The sequence below is a fragment of the Kogia breviceps genome, chromosome 1 (genome assembly GCF_026419965.1).
Source record: "Kogia breviceps isolate mKogBre1 chromosome 1, mKogBre1 haplotype 1, whole genome shotgun sequence".
Lineage (NCBI taxonomy): Eukaryota > Metazoa > Chordata > Mammalia > Artiodactyla > Physeteridae > Kogia > Kogia breviceps.
This window is the reverse complement of record NC_081310.1, coordinates 60,901,153-60,921,610: the sequence shown is the minus strand read 5'-3', so window position 1 is coordinate 60,921,610 and position 20,458 is coordinate 60,901,153. Positions and strand designations below refer to the sequence as shown.

The 20,458-nt window shown below is 42.0% G+C and overlaps 1 protein-coding gene across 3 annotated transcripts in view; it reads left to right on the top strand.

The window, feature by feature from the left end:
• HHAT (hedgehog acyltransferase) overlaps window positions 1-20,458 on the top strand; it is a 363,561-nt gene that overhangs the window by 11,989 nt on the left and 331,114 nt on the right. For all 3 annotated transcript variants that reach the window (XM_067032206.1, XM_067032195.1, XM_067032200.1), the window contains exons 2-3: window positions 2,213-2,346; window positions 15,960-16,027. In XM_067032206.1, coding sequence (XP_066888307.1) covers window positions 2,256-2,346; window positions 15,960-16,027 — 159 coding nt within the window. In that variant the 5' untranslated portion in view covers window positions 2,213-2,255. The remainder of the gene's footprint in view (window positions 1-2,212; window positions 2,347-15,959; window positions 16,028-20,458) is intronic.

The window sequence follows — 20,458 nt, the reverse complement described above, 5'->3', positions numbered from 1 at the left end:
CCACGGCTCACGGGCCCAGCCGCTCCGCGGCATGTGGGATCTTCCCAGACTGGGGCACGAACCGGTGTCCCCTGCATCGGCAGGCGGACTCTCAACCACTGCTCCACCAGGGAAGCCCGCTTCTCGATTTTTTAGGAGATCTGCAGGAGAAACTCAGACTAGACTGGCTTGGCAACTTTTAGGTAATGACCAGAGGGTCCTCTGGTTGGAGGACCACTGATTTCTGACCTCATATTTTATGAAAGTGTCACTGAGCCCAAGCTCGGACTGCTCACCACACAACAGGCCAATAAATTGAGAGAAAAGGTGTTGGGGCAGGGAATAGTGACTTTATTTGGAAAGCCAGCAGACTGAGAAGATGGTGGACTAGTGTCCCAAAGAACCATCTTAGCTGAATTTGAATTCAGGTTTCTTTTATAGTGAAAGGAGAGAGGGTGTGGCTGGTTGTTGCAAACATCTTGGTGTCAGGATCCTTTGTTCTTGCAGCTGTCCATGTAGGTCAGATGGTTATGATGTTCCTGTGAACCTCCAACAAGACAAATGTTATTCTCTGTCCTGCAACTTTTTATCTCTATATGAATGAAAAAGTGTTATACCATTAAAGGTCAGAGCCTTGAGAATAGGCTTTCCTGTATGTTTTAGGCTATAGGCAATATTTTTAACTTGTAGCAAAAGCAATAGAATACAAAGGTTAAAAGTTAAACAAAACAGATCCAACATGGAGTCAGATTTGTTCTTCCCTATTACAAAAGCTAAAGTTTATATCCCTTCCTGCTGTGTCTCCCTGTAGCCTGAAGAAAGGAGTTTGTGTGTGGCAGATTCTGAGCCAGGCTCTAAGGACAAGTAACCCTGTGAATTGGCACTAATGGGGCTGGTGGCTGTACCTGAGCAGTGGGGTGGGGGCCCAATGGTCCCAAGACCTGGATTTGAGCCCTGGCTCAGTTATTTCTGATTGTGTGACCTTACCGTGCTTCACATTCCTCATCTGTAAATGCCTACCTCCCTTGCTCCACCTACTTCACCTGGCTGCTGTGAAGGTAAAACGAGCTCATGTGTGAATTCTGATTTTTGGTGTTACTGTCACATATTAGAAATGCTTGCTTGGGGGCTTAAAATTTTGCTCTTGTTTTAAGTTAACATCCACAATGAGACATATTTGAGAGGTTTAAGTAAAACAATGAGGTCCATAAAAGGGTTTACATTTAGTTAACTCTTTGTTATTTGGGAACTGATCATTTAATTTGCAGCATTTTAGGACTTTCTGTTACCTGCTTTATTACTTAGAATATAGACATGGCAGCCATAACAGAGAGATAGAGAACAGCACAGGCTTAAATATCCTGGGGATGCATTTCTCTTTCATGTAATGGTCCAGATATAAGAGGTTCAGGGCAGTTTTGGGGGTGGGGCTGAGATGGGGTGGTACATAGAGTCAGGGACCGAGGAGACTCTGTCCTGTTTTTCTATGTGGCTTTTACCTCTTGGTCCAAAGGTGGCTGTTCCAACTCCACCCAGCAGGAAGGGGATGACCACAGCCTCAGAGCCAGAACTATTCAAATGTCCACACTTGGATACACTGTAGAGTTGAGCTCAGCATCCATGTGTTCAGATAGAAATTCAATTACTGTGTAAGAAGGGAGCTTGCATATACAGGGTGGGCAACTAGCAGGCTATTAACTTCTTTTTAAGAAGTGCCCAGAAGATGGAAGACAGAGTGGCTTTATTAATCCATTCTTATAAACTACTATGGGATGACATTTGAAGGGGAGAACAAGGAGGTTAATGCTGTTGGCTTAGGAGAGGTTTGGAGATGATTTGTGCTTTTCTTTTATTCAGGCTTTTGAATAGTAATTTATTATTTATTCGTAGAGCATTTAGTAGTGCTTTCCTGCTACATTCCACGTCCTGTGCTAGATGCTGGGACTCAGAGATCATGGTCCCTACTCTCTAAAGGTCCACTGCACAGGGGGAGACACCTGCCCATCCTGGGCAGGCAGGGTGTGTGTGTGTGTGTGTGTGTGTGTGTGTGTGTGTGTGATGTGATGTGATGTGATGCAGGTGGGATAAGGTCATGACAGGAGGAGGTGTGATAGGAGGAGGGTTATGTCTGTATCCCCTTGAATAGTGATGGGTCCCTGGGAGAACAAGTAAGATTCTGTCCTCTAGTGTCATGTTTATGGTTTAATGTTTTTATTTCTGTTTCTCTTCCTAGAAACTCTCAGCGTGGGCCACGGGACCCTTTGTCACAAGGAGCAATGCTGCCCCGATGGGAACTGTCTTTTTACCTGTTTGCTTCCCTAGGCTTCCACTTCTATTCTTTCTATGAAGTTTATAGAGTTTCCAGAGGTAAGGCCCCAACTTTTCTAAACTTGTATCAAGAAAGAAAGATGGAGAAGGGAGTGCTCCGAGGTGGAAGATTCAGGAAGATGGCCTCATGGGCTCAGGATGACTTGAGCCCTGCTTTGCTTTCCTCCTGTCTTGGACAGTTTGGATCAATGACCTGAGTCGGTGGAGTTTTCCACCCTAATTCTGGATCTTTTGGGTGATCCTATTGCTGATCTGTAATAAGAAGGTTTGATTCAGTGGCTACTGAAGGCCATGGAGATGATTTGCATTCATAATTAGCAGTAACCTCTTTAACTTCTCTCTCGCCATTACTCCTCTCAGACACACGGAGGCCCGGACTGCTTTACTCTTCTTGTTCTGCTGTCCACAGTGCTTTTGTGCACATGTTGAAGAGGACTCATTACCAAGTCCTCCTGCCAGCCCTCCTTTCCTTTAAGGGCAGCTTGGAATAAACATTGCCCTGTCACTTCTGCTCACGCCAGTTGGCCAGCACTGAGTTCCCTGGCCACAGCTGGAAGGCTGGGAAATATTGTCGTTAGCTTGGTGGCCGTGTGCTACATAAAACTTCTCATACTGGGGAAGAATGGAAGAAAGAATTTTGGAGGGTCCATGAGTGATCTCTTCCGTAGTCAGGGACAGTTTCCTAGAGGTGATAGTGAGCCTTGTTTTAAGGAAGAACAGAAGTCAGCCAAGTAGAGAAAGGGGCGGAGGCTCTGTGGACAGAGATGTGTTTGCAGGCAAATGGACCAACATGTGCAATGCCACTCCACTGGGGTGTGAGAAAACACAGCATGACCTGGGAACTCCAAACCACTCAGTAGGGCTGGAGTGTAGTGCATGGAGGGAGAGTGGTAAGAGTTGAGCTTAGATCAAAGAGCGAGATAGATTGTGAATGACATTGTGTGTTCATTTGACCGAGGAGTGTGGACTTTATCTTGAAGGCAAGGGAGTTTGCTGAAAGTAACTGTGGTCACTTAAAATGGCAAAGGTGGGTTTTGGGAAGCACAGCTGACAGTGCTGTGCCCCCAGCAGCTGCTTCCCTGGGGATCACTGGGATCAGCTTTGCCCGCATTCTACATGTGTTCCACTCAAAGCCATGGGAGAGACTGACCATCTAAAGTAGATGAAGACTGTTTGGTCAAGGCTGTCCAAGTAGCTGTATTCCCTGGCTGGAGGCTCTGAGCTCTCAGGGCCCATGTGCAAGGAACTCACCTGGTCTGTGTCAGGCACCATGTTAGGTACTTTATGTACCCTGTCTCATTCTATCTTTAGAGCAGCCCTGTGAGATGGTGTGTTACTTAGAAGATAGGCTTGGCTGCAGAAACATAGCCTCCAAAGTAACTGTGGTCAGGGCTGGTATGGTGTCTGGATAGCATCCATGACCCTGGCTCCTTCTGCTGTGTTCCTCTGCCATCCTTGACATATGGTTCCACCTCATGATGTGAGGTGGCTGCTCCAGCTCCAGCTGCCATGTTTGCTTTTTTCCCAGCAGGAAGCATGGAAGGGAAGGGGGAGGACAGACCCTCTCTTTTTTTTTCAGAGCATCACCTTGAAAGTTGCCTATGTCATATTCTTTCATGTACTGTTCGTTAGAACCTAGTCCTGTGGCCATATCAACTATGAGGCAAGCTAGTAAATGCAGTCTTTGGTTGGGAGGCCATTGTTTTTCCAGCTAAACCGAAGGGTTTTATTATAGAGGAAGAAAGAAAGAATGGGTGTTAGCAGTTCATCAGTCTTTTCCATAAAATGGGTGTGATCGTTGTCCATTGTTACCTAGCAAACCATCCTGAAGCTCTGTGATTTAAAACAACTACCGCCATTTATTATCTCTCACTGTTCTGTGAGGTTCTTTTCCTTTTAAATAGACTGTTTTTTTTTTTTTGCGGTACTTGGGCCTCTCACTGACTGTTGTGGCCTCTCCCGTTGCGGAGCAAAGTCTCTGGACGCGCAGGCTCAGCGGCCATGGCTCACGGGCCCATCCGCTCCGTGGCATGTGGGATCTTCCCGGACCGGGGCAGGAACCCGTGTCCCCTGCATTGGCAGGCGGATTCTCAAACACTGCTCCACCAGGGAAGCCCCTAGACTGTTTTTTTAAGAGCAGTTTTAGGTTCACAGCAGTATTGAGCAGGAAATACAAAGAGCTTCTATGCACTCAGTGCCCCTTGGCAAGCCTTGGCAGCCTCCCTGACTATCAGCGTCCTGCACCAGAGTTGACACAGTTTGTTACAATTGACAAACCTGTATTGATATGTCATTATCTTCCAAAGTCCACAGTTTATAGTAGGGTGCATTCTTGGTGGTGTTCATTCTGTGAGTTTTGAGAAGTATAAATTATATGTATCCATCATAGTATCATACAGAGTAGTTTCAGTGCCCTAAAAATCCTCTGTGCTCTGTCTATTCATCCCTCCCTCCCCTTTAACCACTGGCAACCACTTATCTTTTTACCATCTCCATAGTTTTACCTATTTCAGTTTAAAAAAAAATTTTTTTTTTTTTTTTTTGGCCGCACAGGATCCCTGACCAAGGATCAAATCTGGGCCCCCTGCGGTGGAAGTGCAGAGTCCTAACCACTGGACCACCAGGAAATTCCCAGTTTTATCTATTTCAAAGTATCATATAGTTGGAATCATATAGTATGTAGCCTTTTCACATTTGTTTCTCTCACTTAATATGCATTTAAGATTCCTCCATGACTTTTCATGGCTTGGTGGCTTATTTCTTTTTAGTGATGAACAGTATTCTACTGTCTGAATGTACCACAGTTTATTCATTCACTTACTTAAAGGCATCTCGGTTGCCTCCAAGTTTTGGCAATTATGAATAAAGCTGCTATAAACATCCATGTGAAGGTTTTTTTATGGACATAAGTTCTCAGCTCTTTTGGGTAAATACCAAGGAGCAATGGCTGAATTGTATGTTAAGAGTATGTTTATTTTTATAAACAGCTTTCTTCCAAAGAGTTGCCAGTTTTCTTCCAAAGAGGCTATATCATTTTGCACTCCCGCCAGCAATGGGTTCCTGTTACTCTACATCCTTGTAAGCATTTGGTGTTGTCAGTGTTTTAGATTTTGGCCATTCTAATAGGTGTGTAGTGGTATCTTGTTATTGTTTTAATTTGCATTTCCCTGATGTATATTGTGGAGCATATTTTCATATGTTTATTTGCCATCTACATGCTTGGATGAGCTGTCAGGTGAGGACTTTTGCCCGTTTTAAAATCAGATTGTTCATTTTCTCACTGTTGATTTTCAACAGTTTTTGGTATCTTTTAGATAATAATCCTTTATAAGATATGTTTTTGCAAATATTTTCTCCCAGTCTGTGGCCAGTCTTCTCATTCCCTTTACAGTGTCTTTCATGGAGCAAAACTTTTTAATTTTAATCCAGCCAGCTTATCAATTTTTCTTTCGTGGATTATGCCTTTGGTGTTGTATCTAAAAAATCATTGCCACGTCCAAGGTCATCTAGATGTTCTCTGGTGTTATCTTCCAGGAGTTTTATAGTTTAGCATTTTACATTGTGATCTATGATGTCCATTTGTGAAGGGTGTAAAGTCTGTGTCTGGATTCATTTTTTTTTTGCATGTGGGTGTCCATTTGTTCCAGCACCTTTTGTTGAAGAGTCTCTCTTTGCTCCACTGTATTACCTTTGCTTGTTTGTTGGAGATTGGTTGTGTATATTTATGTGGGTCTATTTCTGGGCTGTCTATTCTGTTGCATGGATCTCTTTGTCTGTTCTTTTACCCATACCACACTTACCATAGCTTTTTAGTAAGTCTTGAAGTTGGATAGTACTGGTTGTCCGACTTAGTTTTTCTCCTTCAATGTTGTGTTGTCTGTTCTGGGTCTTTTGCCTCTCCATATAGACTCTAGAATCAGTTTGTTGATATATACAAAATAACTTGCTAGGATTTTGATTTGGGTTGCATTGAATATATAGATCAAGTATGGAAGAACTGATATCTTGACAATATTGAGTCTTTCCATGAGCATGGAATATTTAGTTAGTTTATTTATTTATTTAGTTCTTCTTTGATTTCTTTAATCAGAGTTTTGTTGTTTTCCTCATATATAACATGCATATTTTGTTAGATTTATACCTAAATATTTCATTTTGGGGGGTGCTGTTGTTTTTAATTTCAAATTCTACTTGTTCATTGCTGATATATATTTATTTGTTTATTTATTTTTTGGCTGTGTTGGGTCTTCATTGCTGCACGCAGGCTTTCTCTAGTTGCAGCAAGCGGGGGCTACTCTTCATTGTGGTGTGTGATCTTCTCATTGTTGTGGCTTTTCTTGTTGCAGAGCACAGGCTCTAGGCACGTGGGCTTCAGTAGTTGTAGCACATGGGGTCAGTAGTTGTGGCTCGTGGGTTCTAGAGCACAGGCTCAGTAGCTGTGGTGCACGGGCTTAGTTGCTCCGTGGTATGTGGGATCTTCCTGGACCAGGGCTTGAACCCATGTCCCCTGCATTGGCAGGCGGATTCTTAACCACTGTGCCATCAGGGAAGCCCCATTACTGATATATAGTAAAGTGACTGACCTTTATATATATATTAACCGTGTTTCCTGAAACCTTGCTATAATTGCTTATTAATTCCAGGAGTTTTTTTTTTGTCGATTCTTTGGTTTTTCTGGATAGACAATCATGTTATCTGCATACAAAGACAGTTTTATTTCTGCCTTCCCATTCTGTATGCCTTATATTTCATTTTCTCCTCTTACTGCATTAGCTAGGGTTTCCAGTACAGTGTTGAGAAGGAGTGATGAGAGGGAACATCCTTACCTTTTTCCTGATCTGAGCAGGAAAGCTTCTAGTTACTCACCATTATGGATGATGTTAGCTGTAGGTTTTTGTGGGTGTTCTTTACCCAGTTGAGGAGGGTCCTCTCTGTTTCTAGTTTACTGGGAGTTTTGAATCATAAATGGGTGTTGGATTTTTTTGAATGCTTTTTGTGCATCTACTGATATGATCATGTAATTTTTCTTTAGCCTGTTGTTTTGATGGATTACATTGATCGAGTTTCATGTTCTGTGAGACTTTGTTTTTAATAAATCTGGGTTGGACTTAGCTGGGCAGTTCTGCTTTGTGTGTTGTTGCTGGGCTGCAATTATCTGGTGGCTCAGCTAGGCTGAAACGTCCAAGATGGCTGACGCACATGACTGGCTATCAGCCAAGAGCTCAGCTGGAGGCTGTCAACTGGAATGCTGTGGCTCTCTGTATGTGGTTCTCCACATGGCTTTGAAGAAGTATTGCATGTGTGTAAAACCAGAAGCTGCAGATCTCTTAAAGCCCAACCTGGGAAGTTGAGTAGGTCACTTCTGCCTCATTTATTGGTCAAAGCAAGTCATAGGGCCAGTCCAGATTCAAGGGGAGGAAGGGCTATGGCTTTTTATGGCTGGAGCAGTGCACATAGACATGGAGACAAGGAATTGATGGTGGCCATCTTTGGAGTCTCTCTACCACAATGGGTGTTATACTTCTTTACCCAGATGGGGATACTGAGGTTGAAAAATATAACTTGTCCAAGGCCACACATCTACTAAATAATGGAACAGGTTTGTCCAACCGTAGACCCAATATTTTATTCTATTCTGCTACTCGTATTTATTGATAATTTAATTTCCTAAAGCAGCTTGCTTTACAGGAGAAGCCCTTTTATCCATTATACTGTAAAACTTCAAACCTTAAAATTTTATCCCAGTGGAATATAATTTTTCCTTCTTACGTGGTGAAAGCTACTGGGATGGAGGTGGGAGGGGATCCTTCTGTGGAGAATACAGAACTTTTCTGCACCTCAATTGATCCAGTGGCTGTCATCCTGTTTGATGTATTACTGACCACACCCTAGCCTGGAGCTTCTTTTATCCTGCAGGCTTTTTCTCTTAATAACAGTGCCAAAGTGGCCACTCCTCCCAAGAAATGTCTTATTTCTTATTCCTTTTTCCATTCAGCTCACGGAAGCCAGATCCCCCTGCCTTGCCAAAGTGTGTTTAACGCAATGTTGAGTCTTTTTGGCTCCACATCTTACTATCTAATTCAAGAAAAAGTGCTGCTTAACCCACATTGTGGAAGTAGGTCCACTGGGAAAACTGTCTCTTCTGTGAACTTTTTTGGAGTGTTTGTTTCTGGAGCAAATATAGGGCCTAGAACATACTAGAGGCTCAGAACTTATTCATTAAGTGGAATGCCACGGGTGAGCACTTACACGGCTGCTTTCTCTGGGCACAGAGCAGGCGTCTCATTCACTGCTCTCTCCCCCATCAGCAGAAGCAGGGTGGTCTGACCGTTAGGCACAGAAGACTGATTATAACAGCCCTAGTCACTAAGGGATCTCTTGGTAAATCCACAGCAGGGACTGAATAGAACAGCCCTTCTTCCACTCAGCTCTTCCAAGAGTCTACATAGAGTGTGTCAAAGTCATATGGAAATGCTTGGGGGTGGGGGGGATGGTAGTGGTGATCTTCTATGCTTGGTGACCTCTCCCCTGGTATTCTGCAGTATTGTGGCTAATCCAAACCTGCTACATTAAGTTTGTGTCTTATGGTTTAGAACATGTAGAAATACTTTTATGTCTCTCAGATTGCACTTAATTTGAGGAAAGATACAATGTGTCATGCAGTAACCTTGAAAGAATTAATGCCTCTGCCTGAAAGAGGGCTGTGTATTTTTGTTGTTCATATCAGCTTAATGCAGTTCTTGGAATGAAAACAGTTGAATTCTCATCAGTGAAAACCATGGGTGATAGGAGGTCACCTGGAAAAGCATCTGGAAAGGGAAGTCATGGCCTACTGTTTCAGCTTACTAACTATTGATTTATATTCAAAATTTCTATTTCTTCTTGTACCTATTTTGACATTTTGTAGCTTTCTAGCGATCTATGCATTTTATGAAGGTCTTCAACTTGATTAGTATATTGTGGTTTATAATACTTACCTTAGAAAAAATTTGTTGTTTCTCTAGTTGGCTTTTCTCTCATTGTATACTTTGTTATTTCCATCTTCTCCTTCACTCACTCCCTCTGTCCTACTTTTTTCCCCTTTGATCAATTGTACTAGAGATCTTATTAATCTTTTCAGCTTTGGCTTTGTTAGATTTCTCAATTGTTTCTTTTTGTTCTCCAATTCATTGATTTCTGCCCTTATCTGATTATTCTCTTCCTTATTGTTCCTTTGGGTTTGCTCTGTTCCTTCATTCCAACTTCATGAGTTGAATGCTTAGCTCATTTATTTTGTGAGGAATCTATTTGTACTATTTTACTGTACCTGATTGTTTTTCTCAGAAGGATTTCCAGAAGAGGAAGTATAGAGTCAAACTACATGAATGTTTTTAAGGTTCTTGATAGATATACCCAGACTGTTCTCCAGGAAGGCTGTGCCAATTAACACGTTTTCTATTGGAGAATGTCCATCTTACTGTAGACTCAGTAAGTTTAGCCTTTATTCTTCAATCCACCTCATATGTATTTGGTATATTGATAAGAAGTGTGAAGAGTTAAATTACTTTTTTTCCCAAATAGGTAACCAAACACTATCTAATAAGTCTTTCTTTATTGAATTATAATGCAATCTCGACCATGTACTAAATTATTATATCTACTGAATTCTTTTATGGATATGCACACATGCATACACACACAGTATGGGGTCTGTCTTTTCTGTCTCATTGATTTCTCAATCATTTCTTACATCAGTACTGTGCTGTTTTAATTGTTTTTGCTTTTTAAATGTCTGAATATCTGGTGGAGTAAGTTACCACTCCTTGTTCTTTATTTCCATTCTTAGCTATTCTTACTGGTTTATTCTTCGAGATCCGTTTGAAATTGGCAGGTTCCAAAAAAAATCTCATTAGGGTTTTAATCAGAATTACAGTAAGCCTAGAAATTAATTTGTAAATAATTGACAATCTTATAATATTGCATCCAGGAGTATGGTATTTTTTTCTCAAGGTTTCTGTTACTTCCTTTAAAAAAAGTTCATGGTTGTCTTCATAATAGGCCCTATTAAAATTCCTAAGATTATTTATAAGTCTTTTTCTTCGTTTTATAATTATATTATAATTATATTATATTATAATATATAATATATAATATATATATTATATATAATTATATATAATATATATAATATATAATATATATAATAATATATAATATATATAATATATATATTATATATAATATAATATATAATATATTATATTATATTATATTATAATTATATTTTCTATAATTTCTAGCTGATTATTTCTGGTCTATAGTAAAGTTATTTATTTTGGTTTCTCTATTTTATGTTCCAAAAATTATTGAATTCTCTTAGGGTTCCACTGGCTTTTATTATTTGATTCTCCTGGTTTTTGTACTTAGATAATATCCACACATAATGATAATGGTTTTGCTTCATCTATTATTACTTAGCCAGGACTTCTAGAACAGTATACTAGTTGGAAAAGAATGCTATCCTTATTTAGTTATCCCTAACTTTAATGGAAATCCCTATATTGTTTTACCATTACTGAAATGCTGAATAAGCTTTTTTTTGGAAAAAAAACATGTTAAGGAATATGTCTAGCTCCCTTTTACTGAAATTTTAAAATCAGCAATACATGTTGAATTTTATCCATTTTTTAAAGTATCTATTCAGATGATTACGTAGTTTTCCTTTCTCAACCTATTGATATTGTAATCATATTTCCAATATAATTTATATGGTTTCCTACAACAAACCTACTGTGACTATGCTATTTTTAAATACACTGCTTGTTTCTGTGTTTAAAAAAATATTAATAATTTCTAAGTGAGATTAACTGGCCTGTAGTTTTATTGTTTCATCTGCAGATTTCAGTATCAGCATTCTGTTAATTTTTTGAAATGAATGGGGAAGCTCCCCCACTGACTCCGCCAATATTATGGAACTGTTTAAGTAGTATACGAAGTGTCGGCATCATCAGAGTTTGATATCATTCACTTGTAAGTTTGTCTCTTTGGAAGTAGACTTATCGAAAACTTTTCAGTATCTTTCAGGATTATTGGTATACGTAGCTTTTCTTCTTAAGTCAGTGTGAGTAATTTATATTTTTCGATTTCATTGAAATTTTCAGATGTATTAATGTACAGTTGTAGATCATATTCTTAAAATGTTTTGAATTCTGCGTGTGTCCCTTGTTTTAGGAAATTTAAAAAGGCTTTGTCTATTTGGTAGGTTGATTCTCCTTTTCGAAGAACAAGCTCTTGGATTTATTTATAAATTCTACCATTTTTCTGTTCTCTGTGATTACTTTCTGATGAACAGCAGCCACCCTAGATCTTTTTGGCTTTACAGAGCCCAGGCTAACCTTTCATGGAGTAGCTATCTTCCTGAAAATTTGCAGTTAGAGACATTTTTATAAAAGGAACTGTGCTTTCCATTGATTTGAGTTTTTATTTCACAGGTATTTTATTTTCATTTCTTTAATCTTCAGTGACAAGCAGTTAATGTTTCTCTAAATAAACTCTGTGACACCAGAGAGCCCTGATATTTAGGCAGATATGGAGCAAATCATTTGAATTGCCGCCTCCAGTTTCTTTTTTCTTTTTTTTAAAATTATAGTAGGTGTTCTTAAAGTGGGATGCAAATATAGTTGAGCATATTCATCTTTTGGCTTTTGTTTGTTCCTTTACATGCCTTTTCTTATCACTTGTCACTAATCCCAGCTTATGAGAAAAGGATATAGCAGCTCATTTATAGATTAATTCTTTTATGTCGTTCATGCAACATACTAACCTGTCATAGGGGACAGGCTTTGTCAATCTGGAGGTAATTTTTCCCACTAGCTTCTGTGATTAGAGGAGTTTGGTTGCAAGATGGCTGGTTACTTATCTGGTGGCCCCAGTTCAGGGTAGAGAAACAAAGGCTACCAGTCCTATGTTTGTACAGGTGGCCTGTGCCCTTGGAACCAGGTGAGCTGCCTGCCCATGGACAGAACCACTAGGGGCCCTTCAGTTAATACAGCCTTGTGAAAGGACCCAACTGCAGGAAGCAAGGTCTGGACAGCCTGTCTAGATAGCCAGCATTAATAATGTGTGCTGTGGTGCAGCTAGGACTCCGAGTATTCTATTTGGCAGGGCTTCGTGTTATATTTGATCTTTTTTTTTCCATGTTACCTATGGCCAGGGTCATAGGAAACCGTCAGGTCGCTGCCTTCCTACTGGAATTCCAAGTCTCCTGGCCCACCCCTTCCTCTCAGGCTTGCATTGGTGTTTTCTTCCTAGATTGACACTGATCCTCAAGGGAGGGGCTTGTTGGCTTTCTTAAAGCCTGTGATTAACCTCTCACAATGACTTGGGACCGCCCCCGGGTTGGAGGGCATTTGAAGGCAACCCTCAGTGTTACACTCTACAGCGCCTCTCTCCTCAGGCCCCCTGCTCCCCCAGCCTTTGCTCTGTGTTGCATCAAAGCTTACGGCTTTTTCTTTACTGGAGCGTTTCCATCTTAGTCTGGGGCTTCTGGCTCTCCAGGGAGCCCTAAGGATTCCCACGCAAACTGTGTGCCTGGTGGCCTGCCTTGATAGACCCCAGAATTCCGAAGGAGTCACAGATGAGCAACTCTCAGGGAGATTTGAAGGTCATTTATGTGTATATCGCTTTGCATCCTATTTACATATATGATTTGTTTTTGCTTGGGCTATTTCTAAACCACTGTATTATTCCCTGAGTGGGAACTGGAAGAGAAGAGAGAAGGAGCCCACGTACTTCAAGAATCTCATGGAAAAACCAGCACCTCTTCTTCCCTCTTGTATATGATCATGTACTTGTGCATATTTGAGAGTTACTTACTATTAAATTCTCTTATCTTTAGAAGCCCATCTTTTCGGCTCCCTTCCCCCACTCTCATTTACTACCACAGTCTGCTAGATCCTCCGGCTTCCTAGAGAAATAAAGAATCCATAGGCGCTGATTGGAATTTTTCAAATGCATAGAAACAGCAGGACAGCTGGGCCACAGTTGGGTGTGCATGTGCCCGAAGGAGGCTTGAATCAGACGAGGGTGTGTGTGTGTGTGTGACTGTTGAGGGTGAAAGGGTAGGTAGGTTAGAGGCTTTAAGTGAATGGTTTACCACCACAGCTCATTGGTGATGATTGAAATGCGAACCCTAGTATTGAGGGCTCATCAGCAGAAACTGCTGAATTTCTCTGCTCTCAGGCAGTTTTGTGGAGCGCTGAGTTTGGGGAAATGGAACCAGGAGACCTAGAAGAAAGGGCTGGCTCTGCCCACAGTCAGGCCCGTGTGGTACAGAGAAAAGTGCTCGGGTAGAGAAGGCTTCTCTCTATTTGCAGCGTCCTCTTGGTTGAGGGAATGTGTTATGATGAAATCTCGTTCTTGCCCAAAGGGTGAGGGTGTGGGGTCCTCACCTAAGCAGGATAATCAGAGAAGTACGGAGGCTCATCACCCTTCACGGAAATATCTCCTGCTACAGTTTCTCAGCTTCTGTTCTACCTTGGTAGAATTTCAACCAAACCTTGGTAGAACTCTACCAAATTCTATAGCAATGCATTTCAGCTAACTCAAGACGGTCTGAAGACAGTGATCACCAAAGTATCATGAATGGATTTAAGTTGTAGTTTAAATGTACATCATACAGCATTTGTTTGTGTCAAGAAATCAGAGAAGCGTGATTGGTAGGAATTCTCTAAAAGCTGAGGGAGGGTTTTGCTGTAGAACCATACTGTCCATTGCTGTAGCCGCACGTGGCTAGTGAGCTCTTGAAATATGGCCACTTCAAATTGAGATGTGCTGTAAGGATAATGTGTCCATGGAATTTTGAAGAATTAGTAAGAAAAAGGAATGTAAAATAACTCATTAATAATTGTTTAATATTGATTCCATGTTGAAATAATGTTTGGACATATTAGGGTAAATAAAATATTCTAAAATTAATTTCACTTTGAAAAATTATTTTTTTAAAGTGTGGCTACTAGAAACTTTAAAATTATAAATGTGTCTCAGATAGTATTTCAACTGGACAGTGCCAGACAGGATTTCATCTTAATTTTCATGTCTGCATACAATTCCTTTTTCCCACTAGAGGGAGATGTGTCCTCATTTGGGGGAGTCAGCTGCTTAGCTTGTAAACTTGACTGCTTTGGAATGTACCCTTTTAAAAAAGAAGCACTCAAGTTTTTGCTTTGTTTCAATTACGCATAATTTTGTTGTTTCTGGAGGTTGCACTTTGTAGGAAAGTGAGGCCAAAACAGAAGAGGCAAGAAAGCAGAGAGGTTTTCCCCCTTGTTTTTGTTAGCGTTCAGAGAGACCTGTTACTTTGTTGGATTGTAGTAGCTTGCTGCTTGTTTGTGGGTTGTTCCCTTGGAACTTGAGTCTGTGTACAGCACAGCGCACACACACAGACACGTACACACACACACAATGTGGCCTGTGTGCAGCTGTAACAGAAAGGACCAGGGCAATCACACACCGCCACAGCACCTCCTGGACCTTATGGAATTCAGTGTGAATGTGTCCTGGAGTTGCGCCCTGTGGCACACTGGGCCCCAGTACTCGATGAGCCTCCCTTTTCTGCTTTTCCTGGGGGCAGTGTTGCCTGGGGTTTGAGGCTGGGGCTGCTGTTTGCATCTAGTGTGTGTACATCTGCCCTTTGATCCTACTCTGAAACCAGCATCATTTCATGATTATGTTTGTGACCCACTCTCTCCTGGTTTTCCTTTGATCTTTCTGGGTAGCTCCTTTGTGGTCCTCTGTGTTTTTTGTACGTTTGTTGGTCCGATGAGCACTGGATTTTTCTTTTCTTGTCTATGCAGTCTGTGCCCTTTTGGGTGATCTCAGCCATTATGGAGGCTTCATTACTACCCTTATACTGGGGACTCCTAAATCTTTACCTCCAACTGAGGCGCTGTTTTGAGCTCCATCCATGCCCATCCAGCTGCCTGTTGACATCAAATAGACACCTCAGACTCAGCCCCCATAGCACTCCTTACCTCTCATATCATGGCATTCTTCAGCACCATTGTAATTTCTTATTATTTGTTTTTCTCTCTCATCCAGTGTACAGTAAGTCCCAGGAGAGCAAAAGCCCTGCCAATCGTGTTCTGCGTTATTCCTACTATTTCACACTGTGCCTGGTTATTGTTCACCCTTAGGAAGTATTTGAATAAGATTTTTAAATATTTTTTGTTTTAAACCAATTGTACTGTTTACTTATAAGCATATGTATTACCATTATACAATTCCACCAATAATCTTGTTAGCTTTATATCACAGGACTATGATCACCATCGTTTTGTGGCATGGTCTGTTTAAAAATTTTTTTCACCATCTGTACAAGTGGGGCGTTTGCCCTCATCCCTCCAGTGCTTCCTTGTGCTGGAAGCTTTTGTGCTTAATCCCTCTCCTTTTGTGACCCTTATGACAAATTAGAGGGACATTTCCATCAGCCCCACCATGTATTTCCAGGAACTGAGGTCACAGAAATGAAGGAGTGTGACATGTTTCCAGGCCTGTAGCTCAGTCCACGGGCAGCTTTTCCAGGACGTATTCCAGTTTCCTTTGGTACCTCTCCTGTTAAACCAAACCCAGTTTCATTTGGATTTGTGACTAATGCACACTGTTTTTCTTGTCAGAACATGAAGAGGAACTGGACCAAGAATTTGACCTGGAGACTGGCACTTTATTTGGAGGATTAAAGAAGGTACAGAGTGGATCAGTGATAAACGTTTTCAATTTTCAAACCTGGTTTCAGTGTTTTGCAATTACTTTTGTATTTGGCGTTGACCCAGCCATAGTACTCAGCAACGACTGGACATTAAGTACCTTTCCTGCTGTAAAAGGTGTGAGTGTGCCGTGTAGAGAAAGGCATTCCCCATGCTTTGTCTTTATCTCGCCCCATGTTCTCCTTTCAGAATACTAGAGATGTGGATCAGTAACCTTATTGGTTCATGCAAATTTCACTTTTGTAAAATTTAGGAAGTTCCTTCCTGACCTAGCCATAGTTATTGGAATCAAATGTGGCTCCTGGACACTCCCTATACCAACTCATGGCAACTATGGAACTGTTTCCATCCTGCCTCTACTGCCCCTGGCCGTCCACACCCTGCAGAGCTGCTGGGAATCCCCTGCCCCTCTGCTCCCTGGTTCCGGGTGGCAGTGGGCCATTTATCCTCCACTGCAGCTCATTGTGCCTGCTTAGATCACGGGCAGTGTGGCCGCTGTTGCTCTCCTAGTGGTGACGGTTAGCACTTCTGTTCTTCAGAGTATGTCATGGGTAGGTACCAGACCCTCCTCTTTTGATTGCAAGATGTTAGACTACTTTCTGTGTCCCACCAGAACCCCTTTCCTCTTGAGTCTGGAGTTTTTCTCATTCTTCCCCTTTCAGTTTTCCAGGACCCCATTTCAGTAATGACTTGGATCACACGACGTCCAGCTTCAGCTCATAGTTTGGGGTTCAGGTCAACCCTAGTGAGGAGCTGTGTATTTGTTTTTCTAGGCATTTGGATATGTTTAAAAAGTGATATCACAACATTGCTTTTTACTATTTTTGCTCTAAGTGTGTAGTGTGCCAGGTATATTGTAAGTTTAATCAGCTTTTGTTGGTTGGCTTGGGGCATAGAATGATGCTTGCACTCCAGGTTCTGAGTACCTGACTTACAAAGGAACTTTGGAAGACAATTCATTTTCAAACTGGGTACTGCCTGTATTGATATCTTCCTACTTTGAGAGTTGCAGATCTTACTTAGAATTGAAGAAAATTGGCTTCAATTTCCATTTGATTTTCTAGGGTAACCTGTCCCTTTTCTTCCAGCTCTGGCTCTGTAGAGAGCCACCATATTAAATACATGGCCCATGTCTGGGGCTGGGAAGAATGTCTTGCCCTGTGTGATGCTCTTCCCAGTTGTTCTACCCACCAGACATTTCCGTGAAAAGTTGGATATAAATTTAATTTTCGTTCGTCGAATCCATTTGTAAATGTTTCTGATTTAAATAAGCCCTTTTTAGGATTATTAGTAAGACGTGTAATGTGGGTGGTATTGTGCCCACTTGAGAGATGAGGAAATTTGGGAAGCTTTATGTCACAGTGGAATTTGAGTTGTAACAGTGTTACAGAACTCAGGTTTAGCTGCCCATTGCTCAGGAATCCAATACTGAGAGATAAGTGTTGGGTAAAAGGAAAGGTAGCTTTATTGAGGTAGCTGTCAATCCTGGTGAGAAGGTGGACTCATGTCCCAAAGAACCAACTCCCTAAGTTTTGCTCAGAAATTATATAGGGAAAAGAGGAAGGGGCTATGTGCTGAGGAGAGAGTTGTGAGGTGCATGATCAGCTCATGGACATTCTTGGTTGGTGGTGAGGCAACCAGGAGTCAACGTCATCAACCTTCTGGCTCTGATTGGTCTGGGGTCTACGTGCTTGTGGGCAGCATATAGTTAACTTCTTCCACCTGATGGGGGTTTCAGTATCTGCAAAACAGCTCAAAAGACATGGCTCAGAATATATCTATAGCCCCTGAGGAGAAACTAAAGGTCCTTGACTTTGTTAAATGGCTAAACGATTGTTTGACGTTTTCCTTTGTTTTTGCATTTTCTCACTTCTCTGATTAAACTTACTTTTTGGCTACAGTTTTTCTGCAGATGAGACAGGTGGAGGACAGTGGGCGGGGGGTTTGTCCTGGGAAGGCCCCATTGGGTCCTGCTCTGGTTACAACAGCAGATCACCCTTGTGAGTGTCTGGGATCTACTCTTTAGAAATATACTGCTATTGGATCTCTTACAACAGAAAAAAATGGTGATTAAAAAAAAAAATTTAGAGTCATAATTCAGGCATTTCAGATAAAAATAAAGGATAAAAATATTTATAAAAATAAATAAAAAAGGCATTTCAGGCAAAAATAAGCAAACTCATTTTAGACTAAGAGACTTTTCGCTGAAGAGAAGCAACTTTGAGGCAGTATGAGAAGCTGAACGAGGATCAGGCCTCGACAGGTTTGGAGTTCCCATGGATTTCATTGTTGCAGGCTCAGCCCTGCTGGGTGTTGCTACTTCTAGACAAAGCAGCTTTGTCTTCGCTGACTTTCCAGTTCCCACCACTCCATCACGTTCAGCTGCTTGACTCCCTACCAAGGCTCCAGACTCCTGGGGACGTGACCTCTTCTGTGCATTCTCCGTGATAGCCCCCCGTGGTGACGGGCACAGGCAGTGGATGTCTACATTTAGGTCGACCCTGCCTTTGTGGAACAGTGCACAAGGCTCAGATAAAAGCTCCAAGGACTGTTTCTATTCTGAAAAATCTCTGTTCCTCTGTCCTGCTGACCATCCTTCCATCCATTCATCTGATGGTATTGAGCACCTCTTGTCCTCATCTTTCCGTATCTCATTACCCTGCATAGGGGATGAGTAGTTTGGAGTCCTAGAATTTAGAGGGAAAATGATGAGCCAGGGTGGATAGCCAACAGATGAAGGAAATTGATTCTGTGTCCTTGGTGAAGATCATAAAATAGACCCGGGGCCATATGTAGTGACAGGAGGTTCATTGATGTCTGCTGAAAGTCTTATTTCAGCTAAACAGAAGCCTAATAGGTTCTGAGTATTTCCTTTGGAGGTTATGGGAGATGGCAAGCAAACGCCATTCTGGTCTAAATTCTGATCAAAAGGTGAAATTAGGCATGAGTAGAAATCGTGAACTTTAGAAGGAAGCTTTTATGTTCTCTGACCAGTCCATCCTTTAAGTGTCGCTAAACCTCAGCACTGCTGACCTCCTTTGTTTGGGGGCCTGTTCTGTACATTGTAGGGTGTTTAGCAGCGTCCCTGGACTCCACCTCGTAGATGCCAGTAGCACATGCTGCTCCAAGTCATGACAGTCACAAATGTCTCCAGGCATCGCCACATGCCCCCTAAGGACAAAACCGCCTCTCTTTGAGAACAGCTGGCCTGCAGTAATATGTAAGGGCTTTGTCATGCTGACTTGGCCATTTCTTTCCTTTGCTCATCCTGTTTCCTCCTCTGGATTGTGCTTCACCTCTTCCCTATCTGGGCCTCACTCACACTTCACATCTGAGCCCAGTTGTCTCCTGTCACGGAAGCATTGCCTGGACCTTTAATTTGGGCTTAATGCTCATAGTTCCTGACACTTCTCTGCTTCCCTTTTTATCTCCTTCCACAAATACAGCTTTTAACACATGTGTTTCTGAGCCCAAGTCCATGTGGAGTGCTAGGGACATAGTAGTGAACCAGACAGACAAACTTCCTGTCCCAGTGTCTCCTAGTGGGGACAGACCAACAGTAAGTAAATGAATAAACGTAACAGCCACAGATTGAGCTAAGTGATATGAAGGAGATGAACAGGGTGATATGTAGTCCTGCTTTGGAGTGAATCTTGTACCCTATTATGATAAATACATTTGTACAGTGTTTGTTATCTTGTAGTATCCATCCTCTACCAGATAGTGAATCTCACAGGGGCAGGGCTGGGATTTAATGAGTCCTGTATCTTCAGTGCCCGGGACAGAGTAGGTGAGTATTTTGTGCAGGGAAGAGTGAGTAACACTGTGCCAGGTGGCAACATTGGCGTAAAATGCATCAGTCCTAAGTTCACCTAGATTGGCATGTACGTGAGTGCCGAGTGGGACAGTGTTGACAGAGCAGGGAGAGACCACCGGGGGCACAAGAAATCCCATACTGCTTCTGGGGGCAGACCTTCCGCTGAGCTCCACAGAACGGGTGGGATTTGGCAAGGTCATCAGTGGAGAAGATGCTCTTCCAGAGGGGCTCAGTGTGGTTGGAAAGGGGACGAACGTATCAGGGTGATGGTGACTCAAGGGGAAGCTTCCCTTAGGACAGTGAAAGGTTGCTGGGCCTGACCACAGTCCTCCAGTTGCCAGTGACGGTAGGGAGGATTATAGCCCAAATCAGGAACACCTTTGGGTCTTACCATTCCTTTGGTGTAAAGCTGCTTGTTTCTGCCGAGACGCCAGTTGTGGTGGGGGAGATTGTGTAGGTGTAGCTCTCAAGGAGTGTTCAGGTTACATATGCTGTGGCGTTTGCATCCTGTTTTGTGATGTGTCTTTTTCCAGTCTTGAAAGTGCCTCCCCGTGTGGGCTCCAGTGGCCTCTTGGAGCAGTCCTGCACTGGG